This window comes from Phyllobates terribilis, unplaced genomic scaffold (genome assembly GCF_046119375.1).
Source record: "Phyllobates terribilis strain yellow unplaced genomic scaffold, ASM4611937v1 Scaffold_12__6_contigs__length_324123572, whole genome shotgun sequence".
NCBI lineage: Eukaryota > Metazoa > Chordata > Amphibia > Anura > Dendrobatidae > Phyllobates > Phyllobates terribilis.
Genome location: NW_027362772.1, coordinates 229,424,327 through 229,436,432, shown reverse-complemented (window position 1 = coordinate 229,436,432; position 12,106 = coordinate 229,424,327). Strand labels below are relative to the sequence as shown.

General features: G+C 41.5%; 1 protein-coding gene across 6 annotated transcripts in view; it reads right to left on the bottom strand.

Moving 5' to 3' along the window:
• PLEKHG5 (pleckstrin homology and RhoGEF domain containing G5) overlaps positions 1-12,106 on the bottom strand; it is a 445,968-nt gene that overhangs the window by 362,631 nt on the left and 71,231 nt on the right. Inside the window, exon 1 of one of the 6 annotated variants that reach the window (XM_073656681.1) lies at positions 6,139-6,318. The exons of 4 other annotated variants lie outside the window; for them this stretch is intronic. In XM_073656681.1, coding sequence (XP_073512782.1) covers positions 6,139-6,142 — 4 coding nt within the window. In that variant the 5' untranslated portion in view covers positions 6,143-6,318. Of the gene's footprint in view, positions 1-6,138; positions 6,319-12,106 lie in introns of those variants that run through there. One more of the 6 variants, XM_073656684.1, reaches the window with a different exon arrangement.

Genomic DNA, 12,106 nt, shown 5'->3' with positions numbered 1-12,106 from the left:
GTGAGAGATGCACGGGGGGGATGAGAGATGCACGGGGGGTGGATGAGAGATGCACGGGGGGGTGAGAGATGCACGGGGGGGGATGAGAGATGCACGGGGGGTGGATGAGAGATGCACGGGGGGGTGAGAGATGCACGGGGGGATGAGAGATGCACGGGGGGTGGATGAGAGATGCACGGGGGGGTGAGAGATGCACGGGGGGGATGAGAGATGCACGGAGGGGATGAGAGATGCACGGGGGGTGGATGAGAGATGCACGGAGGGGGATGAGAGATGCACGGAGGGGGATGAGAGATGCACGGGGGTGAGCTGCACATGGGGGGGTGAGAGATGCACATGGGGGGGTTATGTTTACATAACTTTGTTGCCTTATGAAGGGCGGGGGGGGCCCCCAAAAATTTCTTGCACAGGGGCCCACTACAGTCTGTGTCCGCCCCTGGGATGAAGTAAATGCAGCTGAACAGCAGCTGTCAGGACAGCTGCCCTGTCCTGCTGCAGGGCGTGATGGGGCCTCAGTGATGCGGCTCCTGGCACAGCACATTATGTGGGGCTCCTGGCATAGCTCCTGGCGGGGACCTGGTCTACACTATATGATAAGTATGCACTAAACTCCAAATCCCTCCATTACCCCGCCCCCATATGACCAAAGCCCCGCCCACCCCACCCCCTCCTTGCTGGGCCATGGAAAAATGATCTTGCTTCAAGCCGGTCCCTGGTGCAAAAAAGGTTGGGGACCACTGCGCTATACCAATGTATACACACGTGGTCAAAATTGTTGGTACCCCTCGTTTAATGAAAGAAAAACCCACAATGGTCACAGAAATAACTTGAATCTGAGAAAAGTAATAAAGTAATAATAAATTAAAAATCTTTGAAAATGAACAAATGAAAGTCAGTCATTGCTTTTCAACCCTGCTTCCACAGAATTTTAAAAAAAAATTAAACTCATGAAATAGGCCTGGACAGAAATGATGCTACCCTTAACTTAATATTTTGTTGAACGACCTTTTGAGGCAATCACTGCAATCAAACGATTCCTGTAACTGTGAATGAGACTTCTGCACCTCTCGACAGGTATTTTGGCCGACTCCTCATGAGCAAACTGCTCCAGTTGTCTCGTGGTTGAAGGTTGCCTTTTCCAGACAGCATTCTTCAGCTCTTTCCAAAGATGCTCAATAGGATTTCGGTCAGGGCTCATAGAAGACCACTTCAGAATAGTCCAGTGTTTTCCTCTTAGCCATTCTTGGGTGTTTTTAGCTGTGTGTTTTGGGTCATTATCCTGTTGCAAGACCCATGACCCGAGACTGACACCAAGCTTTCTGGCACTGGGCAGCACATTTCTCTCTAGAATCTCTTGATAGTCTTGAGATTTCATTGTACCCTGCACAGATTCACAACACCCTCTGCCAGATGCAGCAAAGCAGCCCCAGAACATAACAGAGCCTCCTCCATGTAGGGACAGTGTTCTTTTCTTGATATGCTTCATTTTTCTGTCTGTGAACATAGAGCTGATGTGCCTAGCAAAAAACTTCCATTTTTGTCTCATCTGTCCATAGGACATTCTCCCAGAAGCTTTGTGACTTGTCAACATATAATTTGCCAAATTCCAGTCTGGGTTTTTTATGATTTTTTTTCAACAATGGTGTTCTCCTTGGTCTTCTCCCATGAAGTCCACTTTGAATCAAACAACGACGGATGGTGCGATCTGACACTGATGTTCCTTGAGCTTGAAGTTCACCTTTAATCTCTTTAGAAGTTATCCTGGGCTCTTTTGTTACCATTCATATTATCTGTCTCTTTGATTTGTCATCAATTTTCCTCCTGCGTCCACGTCCAGGGAGGTTGAGTACAGTCTCATGGATCTTACATTTCTGAATAATATGTGCAACTGTAGTCACAGGAATCACAGGAACATCAAGCTGCTTGGAGATGGTCTTATAACCTTTACCTTTAACATGCTTGTCTATAATTTTCTTTCTAATCTCCTGAGACAACTCTTTCCTTTGCTTCCTCTGGTCCATGTTGAGTGTGGTACACACCATGTCACCAAACAGCACAGTGAGTATCTGTAGCCCTATATACAGGCCCACTGACTGATTACAAGACTGTAGACACCTGTGATGCTAATTAGTGGACACAACTTGATTTAACATGTCCCTTTTGTCACATTATTTTCAGGGGTACCATCACTTCTGTCCAGGAATATTTCATGAGTTTAATTTTTTTTTAAATTCTGTGGAAGCAGGGTTGAAAAGCAATGTCTGACTTTCATTTGTTCATTTTCATAGATTTTTAATTTATTATTACTTTTGTCAGATTCAAGTTATTTCTGTGACCATTGTGGGTTTTTCTTTCACTAAACGAGGGGTACCAACAATTTTGACCATGTGTGTATGTTCATATGTCTCTACTGCTTTAGGTCCACATACCCCACTTAGCTGTACTAAGATGCCTGACTACATCCAGCTCTATTGTTTCATGTGCCATCCATCACGTGCTATTCAAATTTTCCACAATGTGTCTTGTGCCGTCTAGCATATCCAGCTCTGCTGTTCCATGCCACTCCAAGTGTCAACTGGTTAATCCAGATCTGCTGTTCTTTGTACCATCTGGTTATCCTGCTAAAAGGTATTTCACTGCTCCAACACTTACAGTCCGAGTTGTTCATCCAGACCTACGGTTTAGCAAATCCACTTCACCAGGTGATCCATAACATGACATCATTGCTGTGTGACACTACTGCTGTATAGCATTACTGTTATGTGACATCACTACTCTGTAAGACCACAAATGAGTGATGCCAATAGTCTGTGATATTGTAAGAGAGATGAAAATAGGTGCTCCACAAAATTTAAAAAATAAAAAAGGTCCAGCCAAACATTGTGGCTAGGTAGTTTCATGTCTAAAGCAATTAGGCATGCTCAGTACAATGTAGCCTTTAACCCATGATCTTCAAAGAGTTAATGCACTAAGTCACTATTGACATGGCTAGATCAGAGGACAGCGTGGGTTTGCCGTTACACTACACTTTTAAGATTTCTCGTTTCCCAGCACTATAGATCAGACACACACAGATGTAGGAACCTGGAGGAAGGGGGTGAAGCTGTGCAGCACAACAGTCTGCATCAAAACTAGCTAGCAAGTGGGTGTAAATAGCTCTAGTCTATACTTCTGTCAGATTAGTTAGATCCCAGTGAGAGAAACCTGCTTACAAGCATGAGAGTATCATCATTACAGAAAAAAGGTGAGGAATGCCACCACAGAAGGAATCAAAAAGGATTATTCCTGTGAGTGAAGAGTTCATTCACCAAATAGGTAAAGAGTTAATGCACTAAGTTACTGGTGACACTGCTGGATCAGAGGATAGCGTGGGTATGCCTTTACACTACACATATAAGATTCTCATTTCCCAGCAGTATAGATCAGACACACACAGATGTAGCAACCTGGAGGAAGGTAGTGAAGCTGTGCAGCACAGCAGTCTGCAACAAAGCTAGCTAGCAAGTGGGTGCAAATAGCTCTAGTTTATACTTCTGTTAGATTAGTTTGATCCCAGTGAGGGAAACCTGCTTACCAGCATGAGAGTACCATCATTACAGAACAAAGGTGAGGAATGCAACCATAGAAGGACTCAAAGAGGATTATTCCTGTGAGTGAAGAATTAATTCACCAAATAGGCAAACATTATCCACCCACAAGGGGAAAGGAGTAACACTGTTTTTGATCAAAAATAACATAGCAGCCATCCCACCACGGCAAGGTGACCCTATTCGGGAAGGTCCTACTGTGCTACAAAGATTTTTTATGTGTTCTCCCATTACCAAAAAATAGAGGCAGTGACATACGGTAACTAAAGGGCGGCTACCAGGGCATGTGTCTCAAATGATGGTTGTCAACAAGTCAACAAGTCACTTTTGCCATATGCATAGTGTTTAGGAACAAGGCCAGGACAACAAACAGAACCTTTGTCTCTAGTTAAGGAAACTTATGCAGCAGTTTTTGGCCTTGCTGTATTATTTTACACTCATTATATTTGATTCTCTTTTTAAACCTCTTAAAGGGACTGTCCAATATAGGAAAAAATGGGCTTAAAATAAAAAATAGTGGTGCTGGAAAGTGATCATGCCACAGTTTTCTTTAAAGCCCATATGTGCAATACATTTTTTTTCTATATTAGACAACCTCTTTAAAGACTCAGTGACAGCAGCCATTAGATATTGTTTTAATGTACACTAAGTTGTAATCATTTAATTACGTTGTGAAAGAAGTACTGATGATACCAAGCAGTGATAACCAACCACAGGAAACATATGGATTTATATACCTGGTATGAATAGAGATTAAAGCTATTACTTTATGTGTTTCACTTCGTGGCGATTTTCCTGCTCACTGGGGATTTCATTTCTGTTGCTAAAAATTATAGCCAAAATTTTTGCTTGAACTTTAAGGATGCATTATACTATATGGATGACTATGGAGGGCACATTATACTATATGGAGGACTATGGGGAGTGCATTTTATTATATGGAGGACTATGGGCAGTGCATTATATTATATGGAGGACTATGGGGAGTGCATTATACTATATGGATGACTATGGAGGGCACATTATACTATATGGAGGACTATGGGGAGTGCATTTTATTAGATGGAGAACTATGGGCAGTGCATTATACTATATGGAGGACTATGGGGAGAGCATTATATTATATGGAGGGCCCATTATATATGGAGGACTATGGGGAGTGCATTATACTAGATGGAAGACTATGGGGAGTGCATTATACTATATTGAGGACTATGGAGAGTGCATTATACTATATGGAACATTATTGAGGGCATATTATACTATATGGAGGACTAGGGGACGCATTATACTATATGGAGGACTATGGGAGTGGAGTATACTATATGGAGGACTATGAGGAGTGCATTATATTATATGGAGGACTATGGATGTGCATTATGCTATATGGAGGGCACATTATACTATATGGAGGATTATGGGGTGCATTATACTATATGGAAGACTATGGGCGGTGCATTATATTTCTGCTATGGGGAGTGCATTATACTTCTGCTATGGGGCCCCATGACTTCTATGTACGCCCTTGGTGAGTATAATGGTTTAGTTTTTTTCTATATATATACCAGGTGGTGCCCAGGATAAGGGACATATACCAGGATGGGGGATATATATACCGGGATGGGGCCTGGATGAGGGACATATGTACCAGGATGAGGGACATGTATACCAGGATGGAGGACATATATATATATAATTAGTTACGCCACTGCCTGAAGCCTAAGAAATGTAAGAGGACAACAAACATCTGAGTACAGTAAAGGAATTTTAACCCCAAAGTCCCTGACTATCGTAAAAAAAAGAACAATTTGAGTATCCAATATAAAAAAAGATTGCCGCAAATGCAATTTCCTTATAAAATCTATATTATATCTGCTTTAATAAAAGCTGAGAGACAAAGACGACCAATATGAAATCCAAATAATACAATGGAAAACTGGGACTTCCAATGATTAACTGTAATATTTGGGGGAATCTGGCAGTAAGTGAGTTTCTAAACTAGACATTCTTTTTAAAAATGTTTTAGCTATACTGAAATAGAGATTGTATTAAATTTACCTGACGCTCGTCATTAAACATTGAAATTCAATGCAATTATTACATGATTATTACATTTGTGATTTTGTAGACAATTTGTAATACATATGCTGCATGTTGATATCAGTTGTTCACAGGCAAACTGGGGTAGGAGAAGTTTAGTTGTGAACTAAATTACTATTATGAAAAAAAAAAAAGAGATCATTCTTTGTTTCTACTAAAAAATAAAAATACAATAAATTTGCACATGCATTTATATACATTCTCGGACTGAATTTTTTCAATGAAAGAATAAAAAATCACAGTATTCTCTAAACCACAAGATTAATATTAAATGCTACGGTTGAATAAATAATCTACTAATAGCAAAAATACTAAACAAATGACCTGTATGTACCTAGACTGATGCAGAAATAATACTAAAAAATTCCCAGTGTTTTTTTCACTATCCCAGTGATGTTGTGTAGGCAGGTATGTGTGTCATTGGTATAAGAGGGATTTTCTTTTCACTCACCCATTTAATGAGAATGCGTCTTATTAGGGCTTTTAATTTCCTCTTTAGATCTGTGGTTGTCACAGCAGCTGTAAAATCTGCACCCGGTAGAGCTGGAATCCGCTGTCTGGAAGGTTATACTGGAAGAAGAGAGCTCTGCTCCGAGATACAGAATGACTGAGAAAATGTGTTTATCTCTCTCTTAGCCTGAGAAAAATGGAGCTGGGAAGCTGCCTGGCCTCACTACTCATTGTGATTGACATTGGAAAGCTTTGTATACATGGAAAATAAATAAACAAAAATAAATAAAAATAACATGAGGAAAAAATAAATAATGAATAAATAAATAGTGCATAAATAAAATAAAAGATAAAAAAAAATATGCACAATTAATGTGACTGCATGGACCTCCAATGTCCCCAAATTAGGCAAACAAGGTGATTTAAACTGAAGTCCGAAGCCAATATATTGCTTTTCCAGGATACATAAAAAGTCCACTATGTACAGGAGCTGGGACATACAGTACAGACCAAAAGTTTGGACACACCTTCTCATTTAAAGATTTTTCTGTATTTTCATGACTTTGAAAATTGTACATTCACACTGAAGACATCAAAACTATGAATTAACACATGTGGAATTATATACTTAACAAAAAAGTGTGAAACAACTGAAAATATGTCTTATATTCTAGGCTCTTCAAAGTAGCCACCTTTTGCTTTGATGACTGCTTTGCACACTCTTGGCATTCTCTTGATGAGCTTCAAGAGGTAGTCACCGGAAATGGTTTTCACTTCACAGGTGTGCCCTGTCAGGTTTAATAAGTGGGATTTCTTGCCTTATAAATGGGGTTGGGACCATCAATTGAGTTGTGCAACAATCTTGAAGGAGTTCCCAGAGATGCTTAGCACTTGTTTGCCCTTTTGCCTTCACTCTGCGGTCCAGCTCACCCCAAACCATCTCAATTGGGTTCAGGTCTGGTGACTGTGGAGGCCAGGTCATCTGGCGTAGCACCCCATCAATCTCCTTCTTGGTCAAATAGCCCTTACACAGCCTGGAGGTGTGTTTGGGGTCATTGTCCTGTTGAAAAATAAATGATGGTCCAACTAAGCGCAAACCGGATGGAACAGCATGCCGCTGCAAAATGCTGTTGTAGCCATGCTGGTTCAGTATGCCTTCAATTTTGAATAAATCCCCAACAATGTCACCAGCAAAGCACCCCCACACCATCACACCTCCTCCTCCATGCTTCACGGTGGGAACCAGGCATGTAGAGTCCATCCGTTCACCTTTTCTGCGTCGCACAAAGACACGGTGGTTGGAAGCAAAGATCTCAAATTTGGACTCATCAGACCAAAGCACAGATTTCCACTGGTCTAATGTCCATTCCTTGTGTTCTTTAGCCCAAACAAGTCTCTTCTGCTTGTTGCCTGTCCTTAGCAGTGTTTTCCTAACAGCTATTTTACCATGAAGGCCTGCTGCACAAAGTCTCCTCTTAACAGTTGTTGTAGAGATGTGTCTGCTGCTAGAACTCTGTGTGGCATTGACCTGGTCTCTAATCTGAGCTGCTGTTAACCTGCGATTTCTGAGGCTGGTGACTCGGATAAACTTATCCTCAGAAGCAGAGGTGACTTTTGGTCTTCCTTTCCTGGGGCTGTCCTCATGTGAGCCAGTTTCTTTGTAGCGCTTGATGGTTTTTGCAACTGCACTTGGGGACACATTCAAAGTTTGCCCAATTTTTCGGACAGACTGACCTTCATTTCTTAAAGTAATGATGGCCAGTCGTTTTTCTTTACTTAGCTGCTTTTTTCTTGCCATAATACAAATTCTAACAGTCTATTCAGTAGGACTATCAGCTGTGTATCCACCTGACTTCTGCACAACACAATTGATGGTCCCAACCCCATTTATAAGGCAAGAAATCCCACTTATTAAACCTGACAGGGCACACCTGTGAAGTGAAAACCATTTCCGGTGACTACCTCTTGAAGCTCATCAAGAGAATGCCAAGAGTGTGCAAAGCAGTCATCAAAGCAAAAGGTGGCTACTTTGAAGAACCTAGAATATAAGACATATTTTCAGTTGTTTCACACTTTTTTGTTAAGTATATAATTCCACATGTGTTAATTCATAGCTTTGATGCCTTCAGTGTGAATGTACAATTTTCAAAGTCATGAAAATACAGAAAAATCTTTAAATGAGAAGGTGTGTCCAAACTTTTGGTCTGTACTGTAAGTCTATCCAGGGAATGAGTCACTGTGCCTGATAATTATAGCCTGTTTAGTTATTATTAATTTATGCTTTTCAGTCTATATAAAGATTAGAGACATAGCATAATTCACATGGAAATCCTTAAAAGACCAAACCTGTTATGTTAACAGGTAAAACAGAGGCTAGCTAAATATAATTCTTAGGAAATAAAAAATTCTATTCAGAAGTTTTTATTTTTCAGATATAAGGAAATATTCTTTGTTCATGATTCTCCATGCTAGGATGAGGCTGTGTTAAAAGGTTATTCTCAAGTTGAGCAGCTCAAAGCAGTTCAGCCTCCTTAGTCTTCTCACTTCCTGGTCTCTGGTAGGGCGGGCTCTCCTACTTGAGTGACAGCTCTGGTGAGTAGCAGAGCTGCAGTATTAGTAGAGCTATAAAGCTCAGCAAAAGTTCTGCTGTAACACATTCAGCTACCAGTGGCTCTGGAGTCTACACTGTTATCACTTTAGTTGCATATAGAGATAACAGAGCAATTGAACAAGTATCTAGGGTTCGGGTTGTGTTAGGGTTCGGGTTGTGCTAGGGTTAGGGTTGTGCTAGGGTTAGGGTTTTGCTAGGGTTAGGGTTGTGCTAGGTTTAGGGCTAGGGTTCAGGTTGTGCTAGGGTTAGGGTTAGGGAATTAAGGTTATAAAACACAAACCTTTTATTGTTTAATACGCTCTCTAACGCCACGACGGGTTTCGATAGCAGAAGCTATCTTCCTCAGGTAGATTAGAGAGCAAATGAAAGATCAACTACTATATAGGGTAGGTGCACCAATCAAAAGACACTAACAATTATGACAACACAGGAAATACAAAACAGGAAGTAAATTAAAAAAAAAAAGGAAATGAATATCGTATAAATATGAATATAAATATAAAAACTACATTACAGTAGATCAAAAGATTAAAAAAGAGGATAAAAGATGCCACAATATACCCAATAATGTCATGATGTACTAAAAGCAGGGATTATAAATAAAATAAAAAATGAATAAAAACTAGTAATGCATGAATAAGAACCAAGAGAGAAATAGGGTTAATGAATCGCATTCTCAATCGTTAAATTAAGGCCCTCAGGGGACAGAGTGCCCAATCTAAAAATCCAATAACTCTCACGATTAATTAAACGACCCAAGCAGTCCGTCGTGGTTTCAGCAATCTGATCAATAATTTTAAGCCTTAAGTCAGTAGGATCCTTATTATGCGCCACAGAAAAATGTTTAGAAACGCTATGTAGAAGGAAACCACTACGAATGTTAGACCTATGCTTATTCATCCGTGCATGCATGGCCTGTATCGTACGGCCCACGTATTGTAGGCCGCATGTACATTCAAGAAGATATACCACGAACATGGAGTGACAGTTTAAAAATTGTCTAATGGTATATGTTTTGCCAGTGGTGTTCGAGGAGAAAGTCTTTGAACCACTCAAGATGCTCTGGCAACACATGCATTTTGGGGACCCACAAGAGAAACAACCACTGATCAAATTGCCCATACAGATAGGTTTGGTTGGAGAGGATTCACATAACATGTTGCTAGGAGCCACCATATTGCGGAGGTTCTTACCCCTTCTGAACACCACCCTCGGTTTATCACGAAGGTGCCTAGAGAGGACCGGATTGCTCTTAAGGATGAAACAGAATTTGTCTAGTAACTTCTGGATGTTCCTGTGAGACTGGTTATAAGTAGTCACCAGGCTCCAGTTACTCAACTCAGTAGCGTTATCAGGGGTATTATCACTGGCCAAAGTCGTACTCTTAACAATACTATCTTGGGAACGGAGCTGGAGTTTTTTGATACAGGACTCTTGAGATAATACTCTACATTTCTGAAAGGCATCACTCAGTAGTTTCCGGTGATATCCTTTTTGCCTGGACCGTTTGTTGAGGATTTTGGCCTCCAGGGCAAAATCAGAATCATTGGTACAGTTTTTTCTAATCTTCCAGTATTGGCCATATGGTACGTTTCTGACCCATCTAGCGAGGTGTCCACTGTCAAAGCAAAGGTAGCTGTTAACATCAACCTGTTTAAAATGAGTGGATGTGGACAACCTCCCCGATGGGTCAACCCGCACCAAAAAGGTCCAATTAATGGAGGGCTGTTTTTGACACAGTTGCTGTAAAGGTGAGATCCAGTTGCTGTATGTTGTTGATCTTTCATTTGCTCTCTAATCTACCTGAGGAAGATAGCTTCTGCCATCAAAACGCGTTGTGGCGTTAGAGAGCGTATTAAACAATAAAAGGTTTGTGTTTTATAACCTTAATTCCCTGTCTAGTTGTTCTAGCTCTTCCCTAACACCGCACAATTCTTTCCTTCTTGATTGCTAATCTCTCTTGTGGAGAGCGGTGGAAGCTGCTCTGTTTACAACTAGATTACCACAGGACCTGCCGTGATGTCATTGTGGAAAGCCCACTTCGGTCTCACGGTCACGCTGAAGCAGGAAGAAACTCCTTACAGCAGTCATCATATAGAAGACTCCTACCTGGAAGCGTTTTCCCTTGCTGTGCGGGGTTCCTTGGCACAACAGGACCAGGTGAGTGGTCACAACATCTCCTCCTTCCCCCCCCCAAACCTCAGGCTCTTCACCATTGGCGATCCAACTGTTTTTGTTCTCCAGGGTTAGGGTTGTGCTAGTGTTAGGGTTGTTCTATCAAAAAAATTATGACGATATGGAGACTAGTATTGAGCGCAAGTGCTCGCTACTTGAGTTTGCATCGGGTTCTCGGGTATGCACCATGTATCACGGGTGCTCGAGTGACATGCTCGAGTCTCCGCCCCATATGCTTCCCGGCCAAAAAAACCTTGCAGGGATTGCCTGCCATGCACGAGCGATCCCCGCATGTTTTTTTTTGGGTGTCTAACAACCGTGAAACATGTGGGGCGGGGACTCGAGCATGTCACTCGAGCACACGCGATACATGGTGCATACCCGAGTACCCGATGCAAACTCAAGTAGCAAGCACTTGCGCTCAAGACTAATGACAACTTATTCAATATGATGACCTAATGTTATCAAATTCTGTGTAGTACCTCTGGGTTCAAAATGTTCACTATACCCCTTGATAGAATCCTTGAGAGGTCTAGTTTTCAAAATCGTGTCACTTGTGGGGGGTTTCCACTGTTTAGGCACATCAGGGGCTCTCTGAATGCAACATGGCGTCCGCTAATTATTCAAGCAAATTTTACATTCAAAAAGCCAAATGGCGCTCCTTCCCTTCCAAACCCTGCCGTGCGCCCAAACAGTGGTTTTCTCCCACATATGGGGTATCGGCTTACTCAGTAGAAATTGCACAACAAATGGTATGGTGCAATTTCTCCTGTTATCCTTATGAAAATGCAAAATTGGGGGCTGAAAAACATTTTTGTCGGAAAAATGTGAAAATTTTATTTTTACGGCTCAATGTTATAAACTTCTGTGAAGCACCTGGGGGTTCAAGGTGCTCACCACACAACAAGATAAGGGCCCTGAGGGGTCTAGTTTCCAAAATGGTGTCGCTTGTGGGGGGTTTCCACTGTTAAGGCACATCAGGGGCTCACCAAATGCAACATGACGTCCGCTAATTATTCAAGCAAATTTTGCATTCAAAAAGTCAAATGGCGCTCCTTCCCTTCCAAGCCCTGCCGTGCACCCAAACAGTGGTTTTCCCCCACATATGGGGTATTGACGTGCTCAGGAGCAATTGCACAACAAATTTTGGGGTCCATTTATTCCTGTTACCCTTGCAAAAATA